This window comes from Entelurus aequoreus, linkage group LG04 (assembly GCF_033978785.1).
Source record: "Entelurus aequoreus isolate RoL-2023_Sb linkage group LG04, RoL_Eaeq_v1.1, whole genome shotgun sequence".
Classification (NCBI taxonomy): Eukaryota; Metazoa; Chordata; class Actinopteri; order Syngnathiformes; family Syngnathidae; genus Entelurus; species Entelurus aequoreus.
This window is the reverse complement of record NC_084734.1, coordinates 59416609-59440944: the sequence shown is the minus strand read 5'-3', so window position 1 is coordinate 59440944 and position 24336 is coordinate 59416609. Positions and strand designations below refer to the sequence as shown.

The following is a 24336-nucleotide window of genomic DNA, read 5'->3' as shown; positions in this document are numbered from 1 at the left end:
ATGAATGACAACATAAAGACACTTCTTTTTGTTATATATTAATCTTTTTGAACTGCCACAATAATGCATTTAAATGAAAATACCTATAGTTAAGGTTCCTCAGTGTTTTTAGGTGAGATTTAAGAAGACTTTAGAATAAATAACTACAGATAATACGTATCAAAACATCAACGACTGCAATCTTCACCCGTGCTATAAAAGTGGAACCTGCGTTGACGGCGACAACTGGTACCGCTGTGAATGCGCACCAGGCTTCACATACAGGCCCAGACACTCGGATCAATATAAACAAGTGCCAGTCCTCCCTTTGCTTCTTTGGCTCTACCTACATTGAAGAAAATAATGCACCAAACAGCAGCTCAGAGTACCCGCCCTTTTTGGATTCCCTCGAGGGAGTACCCTGAGGTGATCCTCTTGATCTGCTGGGTCACTTCAATGCTCACATTGGCAACACCAGTAAAACCTGGAGAGGCGTGATTTGGAGGAAGGGCCGCACGGATCTGAACCAGAGTGGAGTTTTGTTATTGGACTTTTGTGCTCGTCACAGATTGTCCATGACTAACAATATGTTCAAACATAAGGGTGCACTTGGCACCAGGAAACCATAGGCCGCAGTTCAATGATCGACTTTGTAGTTGTGTCATCGAATTTGGGGTCTCATGTTTTGGACACTCGGGTGGAGAGAGGGGCGGACCTTTCTACCGATCACCACCTGGTGGTGAGTTGACTCCGATGGTGGGGGAGGATGCCGGTCAGACCTGCCAGGCCTAAATGCATTGTGAGGGTCTGCTGGGAACGTCCAGCAGAGTGTCCAGTCTGAGAAAGTTTCAATTCCCACCTCTGGTAGAACTTTGAACACGTCACGAGGGAGGCGCTAGACATTGGGTACCTCTATTGTCGAGGCAGCCGATCGGAGCTGCACCTGAACAAAGTACCCGCTGGACGCCGTCAAGCTGAACAAGGAGTCCTATCGAGTCCTTTTGGCTCATGGGACCCTGGAGGCAGCGGACAGGTACTGACAGGCAAAGGGGTGCGCAGCTTTGGCAGTGGCAGAGGCAAAAACCTGGACATAAGAGGAGTTCGGCGAAGCAATGGAAAACGGCTTCTGTGCGGCTTTGAAGCGATTCTGGACCACCATCCGCCACCTCAAGAGGGGGAAGCAGTGCACTGTCAACATTGTATATGGTTGGGATGGTGTGCTGCTGACCTCGACTCAGGACGTTGTGGATCGGTGGAGGGAATACATGTAAGGCCTCCTCAATCCCACCTACATGTCTTCCTACAAAAAAGCAGTGCCTGCGGAATCTGTGGTGGGCTCTCTTATTTCTGGGGCTGAGGTTGCTGAGGTACAAATAATAATAACTTAGAATTTCATGGCTGCAACAGGTGCCACAGTAGTTGGGAAAGGGCATGTTCACCACTGGGTTACATGGCCTTTCCATTTAACAACACTCAGTAAACGTTTGGGAACTGAGGAGACACATTTTTTAAGCTTCTCAGGTGGAATTATTTCCCATTCTTGCTTGATGTACAGCTTAAGTTGTTCAACAGTCCGGGGGTCTCCGTTGTGGTATTTTAGGCTTCATAATGCGCCACACATTTTCAATGGGAGACAGGTCTGGACTACAGGCAGGCCAGTCTAGTACCCGCAGTCTTTTACTATGAAGCCACGTTGATGTAACACGTGGCTTGGCATTGTCTTGCTGAAATAAGCAGGGGCGTCCATGGTAACGTTGCTTGGATGGCAACATATGTTGCTCCAAAACCTGTATGTACCTTTCAGCATTAATGGTTCCTTCACAGATGTGTAAGTTACCCATGTCTTGGGCACTAATACACCCCCAAACCATCATAGATGCTGGCTTTTTAACTTTGCGCCTATAACAATCCGGAGGGTTCTTTTCCTCTTTGGTCCGGAGGACACAACTTCCACAGTTTCCAAAAACAATTTGAAATGTGGACTCGTCAGACCACAGAACACTTTTCCACTTTGTATCAGTCCATCTTAGATAAGCTCAGGCCCAGCGAAGCCGACGGCGTTTCTGGGTGTTGTTGATAAAATGTTTTCGCCTTGCATCGGAGAGTTTTAAATTTCACTTACAGATGTAGCGACCAACTGTAGTTACTGACAGTGGGTTTCTGAAGTGTTCCTGAGCCCATGTGGTGATATCCTTCACACACTGATGTCGCTTGTTGATGCAGTACAGCCTGAGGGATCGAAGGTCATGGGCTTAGCTGCTTACGTGCAGTGATTTCTCCAGATTCTCTGAAACCTTTGATGATATTACAGACCGTAGATGGTGAAATCCCTAAATTCCTTGCAATAGCTGGTTGAGAAAGGTTTTTCTTAAACTGTTCAACAATTTGCTCACTCATTTGTTGACAAAGTGGTGACCCTCGCCCCATCCTTGTTCGTGAATGACTGAGCATTTCATGGAATCTACTTTTATACCCAATCATGGCACCCGCCTGTTCATAATTTGCCTGTTCACCTGTGGGATGTTCCAAATAAGTGTTTGATGAGCATTCCTCAACTTTATCAGTATTTATTGCCACCTTTCCCAACTTCTTTGTCACGTGTTGCTGGCATCAAATTCTAAAGTTAATGATTATTTGCAAAAAAAAGAGTTTATCAGTTTGAACATCAAATATGTTGTCTTTGTAGCATATTCAACTGAATATGGGTTGAAAATGATTTGCAAATCATTGTATTCCGTTTATATTTACATCTAACACAATTTCCCAACTCATATGGAAACGGGGTTTGTAGTTAAAAAGCTCCTCGGTGGCAGGAGATGAGATGCGTCCCGAGTTCCTTAAGGCTCTGGATACTGTGGGGCTGTCTTGGTTGACAAGACTCTGCAGCATTGCTTGGACCTTAGGGCCGATTCCCTTTGGATTAGCAGACCGGGGTGGTGGTTCCTCTCTTTAAGAAGGGGAACTAGAGGGTGTGTTACAACTATTGTGAGATCACACTCCTCAGCCTTCCCGGTAAAGTCTATTCAGGTGTACTGGAGAGGAGGCTACGCCGGATAGTTGAACCTCAGATTCAGGAGGAACAGTGTGGTTTCCGTCCTGGTTGTGGAACTGTGGACCAGCTCTGTACTCTCGGCAGGTTCCTTGAGGGTGCATGGAAGTTTGCCCAACCAGTCTATATGTGCTTTGTGGACTTGGAGAAGGCCTTTGACCGTGTCACTCAGGAGGTCTTGAGCGGAGTGCTCAGAGAGTATGGGGTATCGGACAGTCTGATTGTGGTGGTGCGCTCCTGATTAGTGTCAGAGCTTGGTCCGTATAGTTTTATCAATACAAAATATAATACTATATATAACAAGCATGAACAGTACTGCCATCTATGTCTAATTTTATTTATGACTTTACCTTAACATACATATAATTGGTCCTCTGGTATATAACATGCCACCGGTACATGGGTACCGTATTTTTCGGACTACAAGTCGCAGTTTTTTTCATAGTTTGGCCGGGGGTGCGACTTATACTCAGGAGCGACTTATGTGTGAAGTTATTAACACATTATCGTAAAATATCAAATAATATTATTTAGCTCATTCACGTAAGAGACTAGACGTATAAGATTTCATCGGATTTAGCGATTAGGAGTGACAGATTGTTTGGTAAACGTATAGCATGTTCTATATGTTATAGTTATTTGAATGACTCTTACATAATATGTTACGTTAATATACCAGGCACATTCTCAGTTGGTTATTTGTGCGTCATATAACGTACACTTATTCAGCCTGTTGTTCACTACTCTTTATTTATTTTAAATTGCCTTTCAAATGTCTATTCTTGGTGTTGGGTTTTATCAAATAAATTTCCCCAAAAAATGCGACTTATACTTCAGTGCGACTTATATACAGTATGTTTTTTCCCTTCTTTATTATGTATTTTTGGCCGGTGCGACTTATATTCCGGAGCGACTAATACTCTGAAAAATACGGTACATTACCATAAACACATTATCATCATCATGCCATATAGCTATATTCAGCCTACCATTCTCAGTTACAATTTAGTTACGGCAGCCGTCTTTGTACTCCCACTGCTATCTGGGTATTTAAACGGTACCATGAGTCAAAGTAGCTTTGTATATTGCTAAAAAAAGCCCAGGATTTATTTTTAATTCTAAACTGTGTAACCTTGTTAATTCAAATTTCACTTTAAAGTTACGATAAGAATAATAGTAAAGATAGGAAAAATCGTTGTCAAGCACAGGACACAAAACTACTTGTATGGTTCTTTATTCTGAAAGGTTGATAGCTGAACCCTATATAAATGAAACAATAAAGGTTTAGGTCTGGGTATTCTCACAAGTTACAAAGGAGGAGTTACCTCCAAACAAAACACCTTTTTTCTAAAACTATTAGATTTAACTTTGGACACAATCAAATACAATAACTGCAGTGGCTTTTAGCCCTATTAAATACAAGAACATGTCATTGGTACCTCAATATCAATTTACAATGAACTGTGCACGCTTGAAGAGATTGTTACCTTATTTGTCCAAAATCTCCTGAATGACCTTAGAAGTAGCAACAAAGTACACACGTTTCTGAAACAAAAGTGGTAGCCATTTACAGATACATAAACATACAGTACATGTACAACACGGTGAATATTTATCCTTTGTAGCAAACAAAAAAATCCAACCTATGTCACTAAATGTTACAATTATTGCTTTGCTAGCAAGATTGTTGATTTTTTCTTTCCTAAAAAAATGATTATTCAATTCAAAAAGCCACACTTGTGAAATTAATGCCGCCACCATTTCCTGACAGAAGATCTGTTATACTGCATAACACTTATTTATTATGAATATTTACCTCCTGAAACTACGAGATCACTCAAACAAACGACTTCCTTTTTTTTGGCGCTGTCTCTCATCCAACTTTCACTTCTTCGCAGTATTACCCCTTTGCAAAGTTGCAAACACAACACAGATGCCACACTGACCCCTAGCGGAGTCCTTTGGAACTACATTCCCCCACCCCACCCGGCTACATTAGGATTTGTTAAGAACGAGCATGTATGGTTTCATTTCTTCTAAACGTGGTCTTGTTGTCAAAATGTTGTACACAGTTTATAGATTTTACTAAATATGATATGAAATAGGGCAGCACGGTGGCAGAGAGGTTAGTGCGTCTGCCTCACAGTACGAAGGTCCTGAGTAGTCGTGAGTTCAATCCCGGCCTTTGTATCTTTCTGTGTGGAGTTTGCATGTTCTCCCCGTGACTGCGTGGGTTCCCTCCGGGTACTCCGGCTTCCTCCCACCTCCAAAGACATGCACCTGGGGATAGGTTGATTGGCAACAGTAAATTGGCCCTAGTGTGTGAATGTTGTCTGTCTATCTGTGTTGGCCCTGCGATGAGGTGGCGACTCGTCCAGGGTGTACCCCGCCTTCCGCCCGATTGTAGCTGAGATAGGCTCCAGCGCCCCCCGCGACCCCGAAGGGAATAAGCGGTAGAAAATGGATGGATGGATGGATATGAAATATGATACATCATACAAACCTCATACCCAAAACCAGTGAAGTTGGGATGTTGTGTAAATCGTAAAAACAGAATACAATGATTTGCAAATCCTTTTCAACTTATATTCAATTGAACAGACTACAAATACAAGATATTTAATGTTCGAACTGAGAAACACATTTTTTTTGTGCAAATAATCAATAATTTAGAATTTAATGGCAGCAACACATTGCAAAAAAGTTGGCCAATGGGCATTTTACCACTGTGTTACATGGCCTTTCCTTTTAAAAACACTCAGTAAACGTTTGGGAACTGAGGAGACCATTTTTTGAAGCTTTTCAGGCGGAATTTTTCCCCATTCTTGCTTGATGTACAGCTTAGTTGTTTAACAGTCCGGGGTCTCTGTTGTGGTATTTTACGCTTCAAATTGCGCCACATATTTTCAATGGGAGACAGGTCTGGACTACAGACAGGCCAGTCTAGTACCCGCACTCTTTTACTATGAAGCCACGCTGTTGTGACATGTGGCTTGGCATTGTCTTGCTAAAATAAGCAGGGGCGTCCATGGTAACGTTGCTTGGATGGCTACATGTTGCTCCAAAACCTGTATGTACCTTTCAGCATTAATGGTGCCTTCACAGATGTGTAAGTTACCCATGCTTTGGACACTAATACACTCCCATACCATCACAGATGCTGGCTTTTGAACTTTGCGCCTTATAACAATCCGGATGGTTCTTTTCTTCTTTGGTCCAGAGGACACAACGACCACAGTTTCCAAAAACAATTTGAAATGTGGACTCGTCAGACCATAGAACACTTTTCCACTTTGTATCAGTCCATCTTAGATGAGCTTGGGCCCAGGGTGTTGTTGATAAATGGCTTTCGCTTTGCGTAGTAGAGTTTTAACTTGCACTTACAGATGTAGCGACAAACTGTAGTCACTGACAGTGATTTTCTGAAGTTTTCCTGAGCCCTTGTGGTGATTTCCTTTACACACTGATGTCGTTTTTTGATGCAGTACCACCCGAGGCGATCGAAGGCCCGTAATATCACGTGCAGTGATTTCTCCAGATTCTCTGAACCTTTTGATGATATTACGGACCGTAGATGGTGAAATTTCTAAATTCCTTGCAAAAGCTCGTTGAGAAATGTTCTTCTTAAACTGTTCGACAATTTGCTCACGCATTTGTTGACAAAGTGGTGACCCTCACCCCATCCTTGTTTGTGAATGACTGAGCATTTCATGTAAGCTGCTTTTATACCCAATCATGGCACCCACCTGTTCCCAATTAGCCTGTTCACCTGTGAGATGTTCCAAATAAGTGTTTGTTGAGCATTCTTCAACTTTCTCAGTCTTTTTTGCCACTTGTGCCAGCTTTTTTGAAACATGTTGCAGGCATCAAATTCCAAATGAGCTAATATTTGCAAAAAATAACAAACTTTTCCAGTTCGAACGTTAAGTACCTTGTCTTTGCAGTCTATTCAATTGAATATAGGTTGAAAAGGATTTGCAAATCATTGTATTTTGTTTTTATTTACAATTTACACAATGTGACAACTACACTGGTTTTGGGGTTTGTACTACATTCATACAAGTTCTACCGCCCGTCCCTCTCGAGGTCGCCGGTAGTGGGTGAGGTTCGCGGGGTGTGCTGGAGCCTGTCCTGGCTGCACTCTGGCAAAGGGTGGGGTGCATCTTTGACAAATTATCACCTCATCTATGTATCATAGTATATACAAGAAGCATGTACAGCACTGCCAAATGTAGAAATGTCTAATACTTTGTATTTCTTTGACGTTTTAGCTACGTTATATGGTAAAAATGTGTTTGCACTACAAAGATACTTCTCCAATGTGGGCTGGCTCAGGGTGGAGGACAGAGTAAAACAACTTGCACTGAGCCTAGTTTATAAAATCCGCTACACCTCCCTGATACCGATGTACATGTCAAACTACTTCCATAACGTAAATGACCGCCATAACCACAACACCAGGGGGAGCTCCACTAACCACTTTAAACCCAGATTCCGATCTAACAAAGGTCTTAACTCATTCTCCTTCTATGCCACATCAATATGGAATGCACTCCCAACAGGTGTAAAAGAAAGGGCATCTCTATCCTCCTTTAAAACTGCACTAAAACAACACCTCCAGTCAACCCCAACCCTTGACTAACACCCTCCCCCTTCCACATCCCACCTCCCCGGATTGTAAATAACCAAATGTAAATAATCAAATGTATATACTTGTTCTTATGCTTTCTGAACTCACTGTTCTCTGCTCGCTGTACATATCCTACCAAGTCAGACCTACACTGTTTCAATGTCCAACGAATAAATGATGGCTTCCCACTTCTCTGTGAGCGCTTTGAGTATCTAATAATAGAAAAGCGCGATATAAAAGTGCTGTTATCAACCAAACCCTCCTCATCCCACCCCCTGGATTGTAAATATTGTACATAATGTAAATAATTCAATGTATTTACTCTGATGATTAACTTGTGGGATGATTGTATTATGCTGATAGTATATATTTATACCATGAATTGTTTTACGTGGGCCCCGACTTAAACAAGTTGAAAAACTTATTCGGATGTTACCATTTAGTGGTCAATTGTACGGCATATGTACTATACTGTGCAATCTACTAATAAAAGTTTCAATCAATCAATCAATCAGCTTTGAATAACGAGCATACTGAGAATCCCCCATTATGCTAATGTTAGCATGCTACTTCAGAGTCAAATAACTTGGTACTTGACACATTCTAAATGTCAGCATGCTTACTGTCAGCATGCTAACTTTATCATGTTAGAATGCTAACTTTTTTACCTAATATTAAAGCCATACACCTTAGAGCAGTGGTTCTTAACCTGGGTTCGATCGAACCCTAGGGGTTCGGTGAGTCGGCCTCCGGGTTTTCGGCGGAGCCTCCGCCACGGAGGTAAAGACACATCCGACTTATCGTGTAAATAAAAACTTCTCTCTATCGGTGTTTTATGGATACCCCCAAACAATGTTCCCTCTAATTTTCCATATGATTTGCAGGTTTTTTGATTGATTGATTGAAACTTTTACTGGTAGATTGCAAAGGAAGAGAATCTATTATATGAAACAGTACAGTTTACAAAGTACAGTACATATTCCGTACAATTGACCACTAAATGGAAACACCCGAATAAGTTTTTCAACTTGCTTAAGTCGGGGTTCACGTTAATCAATTCATGGTAATGTGTGTAAGGTGTGTAATTTCTTGTGAGTTCATGCACTGTGTTGGTTTTGTTCTTTGAACAAGTTGATGTTCATGCACGGTTCATTTTGTGCACCAGTAAAAAAAACATATAACCTTTTCTTGAATCAAAATTTTTTTAATTTTTTTTCCACTAAAGAAGGGTTCGGTGAATGCGCATATGAAACTAGTGGGGTTCGGTACCTCCAACAAGGTTAAGAACCACTGCCTTAGAGTCATATAACTTTGTACTTGATACAGTCTAACTGTTAGCAGGTTAACTTTAGCATGTTTGTGTTCTTGAAATTGTTGGTGGTAGGTAGAGGCATCCGGAAATGTGGTATTTTTATAAACCACTGTAACATAGATATGCTCCAGGCAAATTTTTTTCTTCATGAATGTCGATTTATGAAAGTAAGGCCTACATTTTCTAATTGGCTTAATGGTTTACAATTATCAATCAAATCTTGGAGAATGATTAAGAGACTAAAGTCCTTAAATTAATATCCTTGTTAAAAATATTTAAAGTGATTTAGGTAACCATTTTTTTCATATTTTTTATTATTATTATTTATTGATATTTAATACTCTTATCTGTATTTGCTTTTGTTTTCTTTTCTTGACATGTTTTGCTGATGTCGTGATTTGCTCAACCTGATGTGTAGATTGTTGGTTATGTTGAAAGTGCCTTGACTTTTGTGTGCATTATAAATGTATGTTTGTTGTTCAATAATAAAAAAAAGAAAGAAAAAAAAATAAGAAGACAAAAAAAGGTAGAGGCATCCGGAAAGACGTGACCACATGTGACATTCATGCTCGCAGCTTTAATTAATTGTTATTATTCACTCCAGTCCGGATGGTGGTTCACCGAGTGATGACGTCAGGTGGCGCCCACCCAGCTAGCCTCAAGAAGAAGAAGAAGAGAAGAAATAATTCCACTTCCGCTTCCGCTTTAATTCTGCTTTTCATGCTCGATCTGAGAGCAAACGTCGTCTTATCCTTAGGTCACTCCAGCAGCGATGGAAGGCAAAGCAAAAATTCAGGATGCTATTAAAAGTCAAGGTGAAATAGTTCGGAAGATGAAGTCTGAGAAAGCGAACAAAGAGCAGGTCAGCAATCTTTCAGTCATGAGCTCTTTATAAGTCACACTTGTGTAACAATACACACATGCTGTATTTATTTATTACAATAATTAGTCTTCTGTACATGTATTATACGCCATTGTTAAAAGTGGTGCCGCTTTGTGTATTTCTATCACAATTCAACATCTTATTTTTGTATTTTGGCTGTCTTCTGCTAACGTGATTTGAAAATGCTGGCAATGCCATGACAAAAGTAGGATAAACGCGAAATAATAATGTAATGTACATGGAACTCAGAGGATGACGCAATAGCTACCCACGTTGACACACTGCGGTTACACTGCAAATACACACATTCATCTAATATGCTTAAATACTGGTTACATCACGAATGTTACTTAAAGGTTGTTATTGATGAATGTATTGGTTTTAGATTTAGATGTCTTAACTGCGTTTGAGAGCCAGGCTATTAAAATGTTAACCTTTAGAGGTAATGTACACAGTACTGTACATACTGTATACCTGAATTACTGCAATGTTGTATGTATGCAGTAGGCTGGATGCTTTGAATGACTTGGTAATTCTTATGTTCTATCCTCCTCAACTGTGATGATGATGCATCATACCTCGACACCCCAAGTGTTAGGGTTGCTTACCACTTTTCTCCTGTTCTTCCTGCCTGACCTTCACCATCATCATCATCACATGACCGTCTACGGAATATATTGCTTTGGCTGCCATTTCCACTGGCTGGCACACTGCTCACCTTGTGTTGTTGGATGAACATACTGGACATGTTTGCGGTGCGCACCTGCTCTGCTATGGTGGGCCTACCACTTTTAAACTTTGTCCAATCTCGCCGTTCTTTTTTGGGAATTACTGTTGCACAGGTAGGCTTGAATTCCAATGTGTGTATGATTTGTAAAAAGTGATGTCATTTTTATTATGGCTTTGTCCGTCACAGATTGATAAAGAAGTGGCTAAACTTCTGGAGCTGAAGGCACAGTTGGGAGGAGACGATGGAAAGAATCAGTTTGTCCTGAAGACAGCCAAGGTAACAGTGCACACTGTGGTGCAAATGACTTTCTGCGTCCTCTAAGTCTGTCTGTAGTAATACTTCTGAGATAGTAGTACCTCAACTCTACGATCGCCCCAACTTGCTAATATTTTGAGGCATGAGCTGTATTTCAACTTTTTGTTTTGTTTGAAGTTGTGAGCATAATTTTGAGTTGTAAGCCTCCCCGCCACTAGTTGGCGTAGTACAGGGTAGTACAGGTGGCCTAGAGCAGTGGTCCCCAACCACCGGTCCGCGGCCCGGTACCGGTCCGTGGAACGATTGGTACCGGGCCGCACAAGAAAAAAAAAAAAAAAAAAAAAAAAAGATAATAATAATAATGATTAAATCAACATAAAAAACACAATATACACATACAATTAGTGCACCAACCCAAAAAAACCTCCCTCCCCCATTTACACTCATTCACACTCATTCGCACAAAAGGGTTGTTTCTTTCGGTTATTAATATTTCTGGTTCCTACAATATATATCAATACAGTCTGCAGGAATACAGTCCGTAAGCACACATGATTGTATTTTTTTATGACAAAAAAACAAAAACAAAAAAAATACCATACCCCCCAACCCCCTCGGTCTGTGGGACAAATTTTCAAGCGTTGACCGGTCCGCAGTTACAAAAAGGTTGGGGAGCACTGGCCTAGAGTACACCATAACAGCGATGAATAAACATATTTGCAGCAAACGCCCCAAAAAACAATAGAGTGCTCCTGTTGTATAGAGGAAATTGGACCACTGTAAACACAGTGGCAGATCTTTGCATTGACATTTTAACCTTGCTAGCAAACATAGAACACTGGGTTCCAAACTTGTGATTTACATAACTGAGGTGTTCCTCAAGGCACCCCTTTAAAGGGGAACTGCAATTTTTTGCCTATTATTCACAATCCATATGTACGAGAAGAACACGTACTGTGTTTTTCTTTTTTTAATGCATTCTAAATAGTAATTGAATGCGATTAAAAGTGTGCTTACAATAGAGCTTACGGGAATCGCTCTATTCTGCCTATAAAACGCTCTAAAAACATCCAAACACCTCCATTAAGGTTTCATATGCACACTGTAAGTATATACGTAATGTAGTAACAGGCACATTTATAATGGCATGTAATATTTACGTATTTTGATAATTTTAAGCGTTTGGCATCGCATTAATTTATAAAACGCATCACATCGTCCGCTTTTTCCTTCACAACATCACTGATTATTACTCAGTGCTGTCACTGCTGTCATTCGGATGCCAACTGGGACGGCGTGGCGAAGTTGATAGAGTGGCTGTGCCAGCAATCGGAGTGTTGCTGGTTACTGGGGTTCAATTCCCACCTTCTACCTTCCTAGTCACGTCCGTTGTGTCCTTGGGCAAGACACTTCACCCTTTGCCTCTGATGGCTGCTGGTTAGCGCCTTGCATGGCAGCTCCCGCCATCAGTGTGTGAATGGGTAAATGTGGAAATACTGTCAAAGCGCTTTGAGTACCTTGAAGGTAGAAAAGTGCTATACAAGTATAACCCATTTATTTATTTATTCCCATTTAGAAGAAGAATGACTCATAATCCTGGTGAAGAAAAAAAGGGGGTTAGAACAAAGCGTATTTTTCGTGTCTTTCTCGCCATTTCTGGGTCCAAATTGGATGCTAAAGTTGACCAACTTGTCAGACTATGTCTTCATTCCTCTATTATCAAGGAGAGAGGCATTACTTTGGAATAAACTTTTGAGCTCCTATGCCTGAAAGCAGCTCACCACAACCGCTGATGTCAATACAGCCAGCACAAGCTATTAGCTCTCTGTGATTACAGCGCCGCTAAAAATAGTTTGTCTGCGTTAGTGCTTATAACAATATCACCAAAATGTAAATGGAGTATTGTTGGCACTCCTTGGATGTTTTTTAGAGAGATTTATGGACGGAATACTTTGTTATAAGCGGACTCTTATTTACGAGTTAGAATGCATTATAAAATACATCCGTCGTCATGTCTTTCATAATGATTGTGAACAATCGGCAAAATTCCATAAACAGTGCAGTTTCCCTTTAAGTTCTCTCCTTTTTGGCAGTTACATAGTGTTACATGTTGGATCTAATGAGATGGTAACATGTCAATCAGAATAAACCAAAATAATTTAAAGAAGTCCTTTTCAGTCTGCTAGAAGAGGTGATTGTTTCACATTCCTATTTTGTGAAAGTACTGTATTGTAGTTGTTTGTGGTACTATTGTATTGTTTTTCATACAACCAGACTCAGCTTAATTGGCCAAGTATGTTTAACACACACGGAATTTGACTGGTGTTCTCATTGTTCCAAAGCAAGAAACAAAGAAAAATGCAACAACTACAAGAGAGCACAGTACCATGTAGTTATTATCTAAAAGTTAGTTTTTTAAAAGGCAAGTTACATGTAGAGAGTGGCACCAAAACCCGGTTCTGTAATAGTACCGGTGCTTATATACATGGTATTAACTGGGCCAAAACAAGAAGAATGCACCAATGACTATTATGGCATGCGAGGTTACATTTTGGAACAACTCCAATTTTTAAGAATTTTGCACATTCTCTTTGTCCAAATTTTTGTAGCATAGTAGAACAATTTGTCAATTGTATTTCATATTTTTGAATGTATATAACTTATTTTTTTATTTTATGTCATTGAAGTATTTAGATTATTAGTCAGTTCAACTAGAATGTCAAAAAGTTCAATAAAAATAAAAAGTAATTGTTTTGTTTAACATTTTTTAAGTACCAGTTTTGGCGCCCCTTTAAACTACCGATTTGGTACAAGTAAGTCCTGGGCCGATATTCTATAAGTCAAATAACCGACGACAAATGAAAAATAAAGTTGGTAAGTTTTCCAGCGTCGATAAATCGGCGTGTGCATGCTTCAAGAGCATTCATGCTTTTCGTCGCTTTCAGCGGCTATGCGCGTTTGTACCATTATGGGAGGAAAAGAAGGGGGTGAATTATCTTGTTCTCATTAAGTGTCTTAGACACACTGAAGTGTACAATCTTTCTCTTTGTGTCAGGGAACAAGGGACTACAACCCCAAGCAGATGGCCATAAGAGAAAAAGTTTTCAACATTATCATCAGCTGCTTCAAACGTCATGGAGCAGAAACCATCGACACTCCAGTTTTTGAACTGAAGGTCAAAATTCATAAAACTTGTACTTATAATTGTATTTATTTATAAACATTTCCTTGATTTGCATGTGATTTGCTTGCTCTTATGTAGGAAACACTGACAGGCAAGTATGGAGAAGACTCCAAGCTCATCTACGACCTGAAAGACCAAGGAGGAGAACTGCTGTCCCTCAGATATGATCTTACTGTATCCTTCACATACACAGTCATTCACGTACACTTTCTTCATGTACACTTTCTTCACTAACACTTCCTTCACTTACTCGTCTTTTACATACATTTCCATCATGTTAGGGCTGGATGATTATGTAAAAAATTATAATCCAATTTTTTAAAATTTATATTGTAATAACATATTAATTTTATTTAAAACATTAGTATTTGTTCTACCACCAAAACTAATTTTAAATATACCGGTAGTTAAAAAACGGATATAAATGAGTAATGAATAAACCACAATAAGCCAAAATAATAATAGTAATAACAATAAAGTTAAACAACAATAACAATATTAAAAAGACACAAACATTTATTCTGTTTTAATTGTTTTTTATTCTGTTTTTTTACCTTTTAACCTTATTTAGCCACCATAATGTGTGCTTTTTGTGTTAAAATGTCATAAAATGTTTTTTTAATTAAATACAAACATTTAAAAAATGTTTTGGTACAATACATCTTTGGACAATTTTGATCAATATTTTAAGTTAAAGCATAATAATTGTAATAATTGTGAAAATTTATCAATAAGTGCTTGTGTAAAGTACTATTTTTTTAAACCTTTATTTTGTTAGCCCAGTCAGACCGGATGTGGCGCAAAGCGATATTATTGTGAAGGGGGAAAGTGCGCTGTGTTGTTGTTCTCAGCTTGACAAGTAAAGAAAGGACTTGAGGCTATACAAAAAAAAGAGAGCAACTCTCAAATTGCGGCTGCTACTTGTACATCGATCTTACATCCATCCATACATCCATTTTCTACTGCTTGTCCCTCACCCCCGCGATCTTACATCGATGATGTAATTCACAACAACACAAGTAGATGAGATGTGTAGTATGTCTATGGATTGTTCTTGCGAGCTTTAGCTCCGTAGTTTAGTCACTGTTTGAAGTGATCATGTCAACGTTTAGTTTAGGACATGTTTCAGAGATTAATGAGCGCTCACCGACACATTGTTTTCCCAAACAAATGTCCTTTCTCCTCACAATGACAACATTTCACTCACATTTATGTAAATTTCCCTGTAATTATTTTGCGTTTATCAGCGGATTCCGTTTTATTGGTAAATTATGTGATTCCAACCGCGGTTATGTGAAGGCGGAAATGATATGCCTCACTTTTTTATTTTATTTCAGTGATTATTAATTAGGCATATTAGCTCTGTGTTAAATTAGAAAATGGCAAGCATGATGAGATCCCAAACTTCTAGTAGACGTGGTCTTTTTTCCACTCACACGCTCACTTATTCGTTTTACCGTTACAAGCTCCGGAATTTGCATGCATGTTGCGCGGACCATTAATCTTTTTTAAAATTTTTATTATATTTTCATGATCGTGAGAAGCCATGATCGAAATCAAAATTTGGTTAATTGTCCAGCCCTACTTTATGTAACACTTTCTTCACATACACGTCCTTCTCGTACATGTCCTTCCCACGCACAGTCCTTCACGTACACTTACTTCATGTATACGTCCTTCGCGTGCACTTCATTCACGAACACTTCTTTAACGCACACGGTCCTTCTTGTAGACTTTCCTTACATACACTTCCTTTACGTACACGTTCTTCACGCACACAGTATTTCACGTACACGACTTTCACGTAAACAGTGTTGCTGAGGCTTGTAAACAACTACAAAATGAGAATATATTGAGCAAAAGTGATTTGATTTCAGTAATTCAATTAAGAATAAGAGAACATTTAAAGTCTCAGGAATGTTTTTCCTGTAAATTATTTCATTAGAGCAGAAATCTGTAGGGGTGTAACGGTATTATAAATCCTGCGGTATTTCAGTATGAAAATCATCACAATAATGCCGTGATAACGTGTGACGGTATAGAATGAAAACTTGGTCAGTGTAATTTTTGCTGGCACTTTTGAATTGGTCAGTCTGGAAGTAAACTACATCTCCCAAAATTCCCTGAGTAGCACGAGGGTGTGAAGTCCGTGTGTGGACAGTCTTAAAGAGGAGATAAAAGATTGTTTTTTCAGACATTTCCTAAAGTTTTCATCAAAATCTATAACTTTTTGAGTTATGTTTCTAACAGACAGACAAACAAACCGTGGCGAAAACACAACCTCTTAGGTCTGCGTATACTGCAAAGCAAAACCGCCGCCTTCAACTGGATCGTTTCCAAGACGACACATCAAGCCGGTCAGAAGTTGCAATGTTTTAACCCACATAAAAAACAAACAAACATTGAACTAACTCGTATTTTAAATTGATTTGCTATCCATGTTTTGAGTAGGAAATGCGCCATGCGGCAGCGCAGACAACAAAAAAGTTTGGTGATGCTGACTGCGGGGAACATAAGTAATATGAGAAGCTATACTTGATAAATCCTTACCCGGAAATATATTTGATGCCAAGCATCAATTTGTAAGGTATTTACATTATTAGAAGTTACATTTTTAGTTAACTTTTCTGAGAATCAGCATTTTCCAAAGTGATATAAGATGTCTTCTACCTACAGAGGATGCTGTTTCTCTGAAGTAAAAAGTTGAAAGACAGTAATGTGAACACATTTTACATTTTTTACACGTTGTTTATATTGTCAGTTTAAAGACACTTAGCTGAAATTATGTTTATGTAGTACTGAATATGATTGGAACATTTGAGGACTAGGTTTTTTGTTCAATTACAGTGAGTGTGTTTATCCTAAACATTGTGGAAATATGTGACTGTGGGATGTAGGGCTGCAACAACTAATCGATTAAATCGATTACAATCGATTATAAAAATAGTTTGCGATTTATTTAGTCATCGATTCGTTGAATCTATGCTATGCACATGCGAAGAGGCTACTTTTTATTTTAATTTTATAAACCTTTATTTATAAACTGCAACATTTACAAACAGCTGAGAAACAATAATCAAAATAAGTATAGTGACAGTATGCTGTTTTTTCCCAATAAATTACTGGAAAGGATAGAAATGTAGTTTGTCTCTTTTATCAGATTATTAATCGAACTAATAATCGACAGATTCATCGATTATCAAATTAGTTGTTAATTGCAGCCCTAGTGTGATGTAACTCTATAGAAATCTAAGTTTTGTCAGGATTAGGAAGCACTGCTTGCAGCGCGATGCAGAGAACAGCAGGCAGAATGGTTATGGTTTGAGTTTACTTTGAACAGGCATACATCACAATTTCCAGTTCCTCCTTTCAACATGTTTGTATCAGGGTAAAGATGTGATTTGTGATATGCAAACAAAACTTAGTGCAGCTAGGAAGTGTACACAAAATGTAAAGCAACACGGTACAATGCAGACGAGCAGAAGTTGCAAAACACCATTACACAATAAAATTATCCAGCGACACAAACTAAGTATAGAGCGTTGGTGGAGAGACTCTTTTTGTTTTCTAACCAAGAACAGATGTGTCCTGGTTACCAGTCAGGGACAGGTTTGGGGAGCGGCGCTCAGGCCAGAGGACAAGTAGCAGTAAGTGAAAGGCACAGGAAGTAGGAACTAGCAATGAGAGCGCTCAAACAAATATAACACCACACCCAGGAAAACAACACAAGTCCAAAAATTGCCACAAAGGTCATGACAAGTTTGACTTCTAAAAAATTAAATTAACTTTCAAAGCTATTTAAATTTAGTGAGATTCACCTGTGCGTCATATTTGTACATATCAAAGTACTTCCATCATTTATTCGGCTTTTCATGAGAGAACATCCAGCAAGTCTTCTATGAAAAAGTGTGTTGGCCTTAATCTCCTCATTTTCAGGTGCCATTTGCTCGCTACCTGGCCATGAACAAGATCTCCAACATCAAACGCTACCACATCGCTAAAGTGTACCGTCGTGATAACCCTGCCATGACCCGTGGACGCTATCGAGAGTTTTACCAGTGTGTGAGTCATGTGTTCACTTTGTAATAAGGGCACTAATTTCACTATGTGACGACACTACGACAGATTTTAAGGTTTGGGTAGGCTGAAATCAGCTGAGGAAATGAACAATAAAACAAAAATGCGATTTTAGCCACAATATCTGCAGAAATTTACCCATCCACAGAAAAAATGAGTGCGCCATGGCTTAAACGTAAAATTTCTGTACAGTCCCCTGTGTATGCGAGATCATATTTGACAATGCACATACTACTATATTTTATATATTTGACAATGTCAATGGAGATGTTTTAACACCCTTTAAAAGTGTTCATATGGACACAGCCTGAGTGTTGACTCTTAAAGGTGAGTTCACACTTGACATTCTGGACTACTTGGTTTGATCAATTGTGGACAAAGGCAGAGATAGGTCTAGGTCCGCTTGCCAGTAGATTTGAATTCAAAGTGAGACAAGTGTGAAGGCTAACCGTTCCAAAACTACAAAACAGCAGAAGTATGCTGCGATAGACTCAAGCTCACCGTGACCCTAGCGAGGACAAGCGATATAGAAATTGTCATATACATTCTATATATACAGTGCATTCGGTAAGTATTTACAGTGCTTCACTTTTTCCACATTTTGTTGTTACTGCATTATTCCAAAATGGAATACATTTATTTTTGTCCTCAAAATTATACAAACAGTACCCCCATAAAATTAATTTTGCTGATTTATTTTAAAAACAATATAAAATGTACATGAGTATTCACAGCATTTACTCAATACTTTGTTGATGTAATTTTGGCAGAAATTACAGCCTCAAGTCTGCCACAATGCCACAAGCTTGGCACACCTATTTTTGGTCAGTTTTGCCCATTCCTCTTTGCAGCACCTCTCAAGCTCCATCAGGTTGGATGGGAAGCAATTGTTTTCATCCAGGATGTCTCTGTACATTGCTGCATTCATCTTTACCTCTATCCTGACTAGTCTCCCAGTTCCTGCTGCTGAAAAACATCCCCACAGCATGACCACAAGGCTTCACTGTATAGGTGGTATTGGCCTAGTGTTGAGCCGTGCCTGGTTTCCTCCAAATATGATGCTTGGCATTCACGCCAAAAAGTGCAATCTTTGTCTAATCAGGCCAGAGAATTTAGTTTCTCATGGTCTGAGAGTCTTTCAGGTGCATTTTTGCTAACTTTTATCAAGAAATAATCTTTGTCTGGTCACTCTACCATACAGGCCTCATTGGTGGATTGCTGCAGAGATGTTGTCCTTTTGCAAGGTTTTCCTCTCTTAACAGAGAAATGCTGTAGCTCTGACCGAGTGACCATCTGGGTCTTAGTGACCTCCCTGACTAGACTAAGATAAAGCAGCAATGTGCGGAGACATCCTGGATGAAAACCATTGCTTCCCATCCAACCTGATGGAGCTTGAGTGGTGCTGTAAAGAAGAATGGATGGAACTGCCCAAAGATAGGTGTGCCAAGCTTGTAGCATCGTGTTCAAGAAGACTTGAGGCTGTAATTGCTGCCAAAACGTGCATCAACAAAGTACTGAGCAAAGGCTGTGAATATGTATGTAGATTTTATAAAAGGGCTGTAACATAACATGTGAACAGAGCGAAGAGCTGTGAATACTTTCCAAATACACTGTACACTAGTCATCAGGATAGTTCATGTGTTGAAATAGTTATCAAGTGGTTTGTAGATACTTGACTGCAGTGTTGAGAGGTGATGGACTGAAGAATCAGTCCTGGTGATGTCATGTCCTCAATAACACCCACCAGTTATTTTTCACTTCATGTTTCTGCTGTTAGTGGCCAACCATTCATGAATGATTCTTTGTTGTAGGATTTTGACATAGCAGGCCAGCATGACAGCATGGTTCCGGATGCTGAGTGCTTAAGGATCGTTCATGAAATCCTTAGCCAGCTGGACCTTGGCGACTTTTGCATCAAGGTAGCATTCGATTGACACATATTATTTCAGTCAAGTCATCAAGCAAACCCACTGAGCTGCGCCATCATCTCTGCCACCATATGCACCAATTCCAGGTCAACGACAGGCGCATCCTTGATGGGATGTTTGCCGTGTGTGGCGTTCCAGATGACAAGTTCCGCACCATTTGTTCCACAGTGGACAAACTGGACAAGGTAAGCAGACTTACTAATGTGTATACACTTTGAAAGCACCTGATTACTTGGTGGCAAAATAATATCAAGTAATGTACAATACAAATACAAAGATAAAAATCTTTAGAATGAGTTGTCATTATATTTCAAGTATCAATGTTTTTTTCTACATGGTGCTGTACCAGATGCCATGGGAGGATGTGAGGAAGGAGATGGTTGACGAAAAAGGCTTGTCAGAAGCAGCAGCAGACCAGATTGGGGAATATGTCAGTATGCAGGGTAAGAATACCAAAAAACTTTTTGGATGACTGAACACTCTTATGTTGAGCTTTTCACTTGCTGCCAAAATACTTAATTCAGTTAACTGAATAACATAATAATATGTATCTTTTAGTATGTTGGTAATACATTGGCTAATAAAACACCAGCGTGCTACATCACTGGCTTCAAGCATATTAGAGGTGGGAAAAATGATTGACTCTGCGATGGATCACAATTAGAACGTGGGCACTAGATGAATTGATGGACAAATGTTCGAACACCGGTTCGTTTGGTAAATAAAGTAATACAGACAGTTCTAAAATGCGACATTAATGGTAAAGTTATCATAACGTCAATTCAAATTTTGGGTCTAAATAACCATGGGAAAACCATTAGCTTACATTATTTTAACATTATGCGTTCACTGGGTTAGCGTGGACACATGGAGGGAGGAGGAGAGGACAAACTATGCTAGCTGTGAAAGACAAAGATTAAATGATTTGTACACTTCAATAAACATCTAACTGTATTCGTGTTAAAGGGGAACTGCACTTTTAAACGGTTCAAATAATCGTAATCTGTTATATAAAATAATATATTTTTTTTAAAATCAGATTAACCACACTTCTGAATTTGAATGATTAATCACAAATTATTCATTGCTAGCATAATTTAAATTAACTTTCAAAAAAGACCTTAATATTTGGACACAAATGCAATTTTTTTTTGTCAGAATACAATACAGTAACATGTTTTAAATGTTTTATTTGAATGCACTACATTTATTTGCTCAAAACCTGGTAAGAGTTTTACCTTAAGTTCAGTCAGGGTTTGTGTTGAAGTGAAATTTGCCAGCGAGCACAACATAAAGCTAAAAGTTAAGGTGTGCTGCAGTGTTGTTGGATATACAGACCATCAGATATCAGTTTGTCTCATCCCAGAAAAAATGTTTCCACCGAGAAAATCAAATGGATATATTCCTGAGCAAGCTAATGTTCTGCGGCACAGTGGTATGGAATCATTTAGGGCTGCAACTGACAACTAATTTGATAATCGATTAATCTGTCAATTATTACTTCGATTAATCGATTAATAATCGGGTAAAGGAGACAAACTACATTTCTATCCTTTCCAGTATTTTATTGAAAAAAAACCCAGCATACTGGCACCATGTTCTTTCAACTTGCCAAATAAAACAAGGAAAATGTTGCAAAAATGTTTTTTTTTATAAAGTGCACCATTGTCATGCACAATAGCAATAATTTTGCTTGGGGGAATTTCAAATCTGGCTACTACCTATTCCAACCATTCTGCAATGTTGGATGCTGAATGTCTTTCCTCTAGTGCAGGGGTCGGCAACCTTTACCACTCAAAGAGCCATTTTGACAAGTTTCACAAATTTTAGAAAACAATGAAAGCCGCAAAACTCTTTTGAAAATATACAATGAAATAACACTGCATACAAAGCTTTTTTTGCTTTGTGCTTTGTTTTAACCAGGGGTCTCAGACACACAACCCCGGCCCGCACCTTTTAATATGAAAATTTAATGTTTGTGCGGCCCGCGAGTTTTAAATGAATGGCGCTATATAGAGTCATACTTGCCAACCCTCGCAATAAGTCCGGGAGACTCCCGAATTTTAGGACGTGATTGTACTTCTTTTAGCGCCCTTTACAGCCTGCTGAAACAGCGTACCTTTACGTCCACATGTTGAATGCAGCTTATGCCTGCACACGTAAAAGAAAGCAAGGCATATTTGGTCAACAGCCACACAGCTTTCACTGACGGTTGCCGTATAAAACAACTTTAACACTGTTACGTTACAAATATGCGCCACACTGTAAACCCACACCAAAAAAGAATGACAAACACATTTCTGGAGAACATCTGCACCGTAACACAACATAAACACAACATAAACAAAACAAAACAAATACCCAGAATCCCATGCAGCCCTAACTCTTCCGGTCCACCAAACCCCGCCCACCTCAACCGACGCACGAAGGGGGTGGGTTCATGTGTGGGGGGGTTTGGTGGTAGTGGGGGTGTATAATGTAGACTGGAAGAGTTAGGGCTGCATGGGATTCTGGGTATTTGTTGTGTTGTGTTTATGTTGTGTTACGGTGCGGAGGTTCTCCAGAAATGTGTTTGTCATTCTTTTTTGGTGTGGGTTCACAGTGTGGCGCATATTTGTAATGTAACAGTGTTAAAGTTGTTTTATACGGTCACCGTCAGTGTAAACTGTGCGGCTGTTGACTAAGTATGCCTTGCTGCCTCTAACGTGTGCAAATAAATGCTACGTTCAACATGTGGCTGGGCTGTCATGCTGACAGGACAGGCTATAGAGGACAATAATTGCAGTGCCATTAGGGCACTCCCCAATCGGAGGATATTTGCCCCGGGAGAATACTAGCAGAGGCAGTGGAATCCGCAAATCTGCTGAGTAAATCGGGAGGGCTGGCAGGTATGCTGGGAAAATCGGGAGGGTCGGCAAGTATGCAGCTGAGCCGCATCAGAGTGGTCAAAAAGCCGCATGCGGCTCCGGAGCCGCGGGTTGCCGACCCCTGCTCTAGTGGCATGGTCGCAAGGCAGATTGACTTCATGTTCCATTTGTCTCCAATGTAACGGCATGTATTGCCAAGGTAGGCTTCCGTGGTTACTAAGGCTGAAACGACGCGTCGACGTAGTCGACGTCATCGGTTACGTAAATACGTCGACGCCGTTTTTGTGCGTCGACGCGTCGCATATTTATGTCACGCTACCGTCATGGCGAAGCGCAAAGCAGACGATCAAAGCAGACGAGCGGTGCGAGCGAGGGGGAAAAATCACGCCAAAAGTCGTCAAAAGTGTGAAAGTATTTCAATACACAGCCTAATAATGTTGTTGTATGCACACTGTGTCGAGCGTAAATGGCCTATAATAGCAGCACAACTGCTATGAACGAACATTTGAAAAGAAAACCATCAACTAGTCAATCGTCCGCGTGAGCATACGTTGTCATCATTACACGAAAACATGAATGTGTCATTTGTATCTGCTAGGGGTGTAACGGTACGTGTTTTGTATTGAACCGTTTCGGTACGGGGCTTTCGGTTCGGTACGGGGGTGTACCGAACGAGTTTCTAAGCTAAAGCTAACTTTAGCTGCTAAAGTCTTAACAAGCTGCTTTGCTCATTCTGCCTCTGTCTCAGCACGCAGCATTGTCCCACCCACACAACCATCTGATTGGTACACACGAAGCATTATCAGCCAATCAGCAGTGCGTATTCAGAGCATTACCAGCCAATCAGCAGTGCGTATTCAGAGCGCATGTAGTCAGCGCTTCAGCGTGGAGCAGATAGGTGTTTAGCAGGTGAGCATCAGGCAGCGGACTCTCCCCAAATGATAATAAACACCTCCCAGTCAACTACTAGTAACATCACTATGAGCCCGTTGACCTTCTAGAAACGTCAACTGCAGCTCAGCTCACTCGCAGTCCTGGCTTGAGGTGAAGGCTAATTAGCTCTCAGTTCCAGCCACATCGACCCCTTCTGAGCGCCTATTTTCAGCTGCTGGGAATATTGTAAACAAGAAAAGAAGCAGAGCATGTAGACATGCTAACCTTTCTTCATTACAACTGTTAGTCACTCACTGGAATGAGTAGAATTGGTTATTGTGTACTGTGTTGGACTGGATGTTTATTTTGCACATTTTAAAAGCAATACTTAATGTTTACAGTGCTCCAGAATATTTAGATTGGCACTTTTTTGTATTGGGTGTTTATCTTTATTTTTGCACATTTTAGCAAATAAGCAATACTTTCACTTTTGTTGAAATGTTTACACTGTTGTTACAGAATATTTCGTTTTACACTTTTTTGTATTGGATGTTTATCTTTATTTTTGC

At 39.8% G+C, this 24336-nt stretch overlaps 2 protein-coding genes across 4 annotated transcripts in view; one reads left to right on the top strand and one right to left on the bottom strand.

The window, feature by feature from the left end:
• Positions 1-4942, bottom strand: part of ugl (ureidoglycolate lyase) — a 35519-nt gene extending 30577 nt beyond the window's left edge. For both annotated transcript variants that reach the window (XM_062045362.1, XM_062045363.1), the window contains exons 1-2: positions 4845-4942; positions 4516-4573 (exon numbers count right to left, since the gene is read on the bottom strand). The gene's annotated coding sequence lies outside the window, so the exon portion shown is untranslated. The remainder of the gene's footprint in view (positions 1-4515; positions 4574-4844) is intronic.
• A 4708-nt stretch (positions 4943-9650) lies between these two features.
• The window catches only part of hars (histidyl-tRNA synthetase), a 21618-nt gene continuing 6932 nt past the window's right edge, over positions 9651-24336 (top strand). The window contains exons 1-9 of one of the 2 annotated variants that reach the window (XM_062045359.1): positions 9677-9832; positions 10446-10695; positions 10770-10859; positions 13894-14013; positions 14101-14196; positions 17959-18084; positions 19911-20018; positions 20114-20212; positions 20377-20470. In XM_062045359.1, coding sequence (XP_061901343.1) covers positions 10585-10695; positions 10770-10859; positions 13894-14013; positions 14101-14196; positions 17959-18084; positions 19911-20018; positions 20114-20212; positions 20377-20470 — 844 coding nt within the window. In that variant the 5' untranslated portion in view covers positions 9677-9832; positions 10446-10584. Of the gene's footprint in view, positions 9833-10445; positions 10696-10769; positions 10860-13893; positions 14014-14100; positions 14197-17958; positions 18085-19910; positions 20019-20113; positions 20213-20376; positions 20471-24336 lie in introns of both variants that reach the window. The other variant, XM_062045360.1, reaches the window with a different exon arrangement.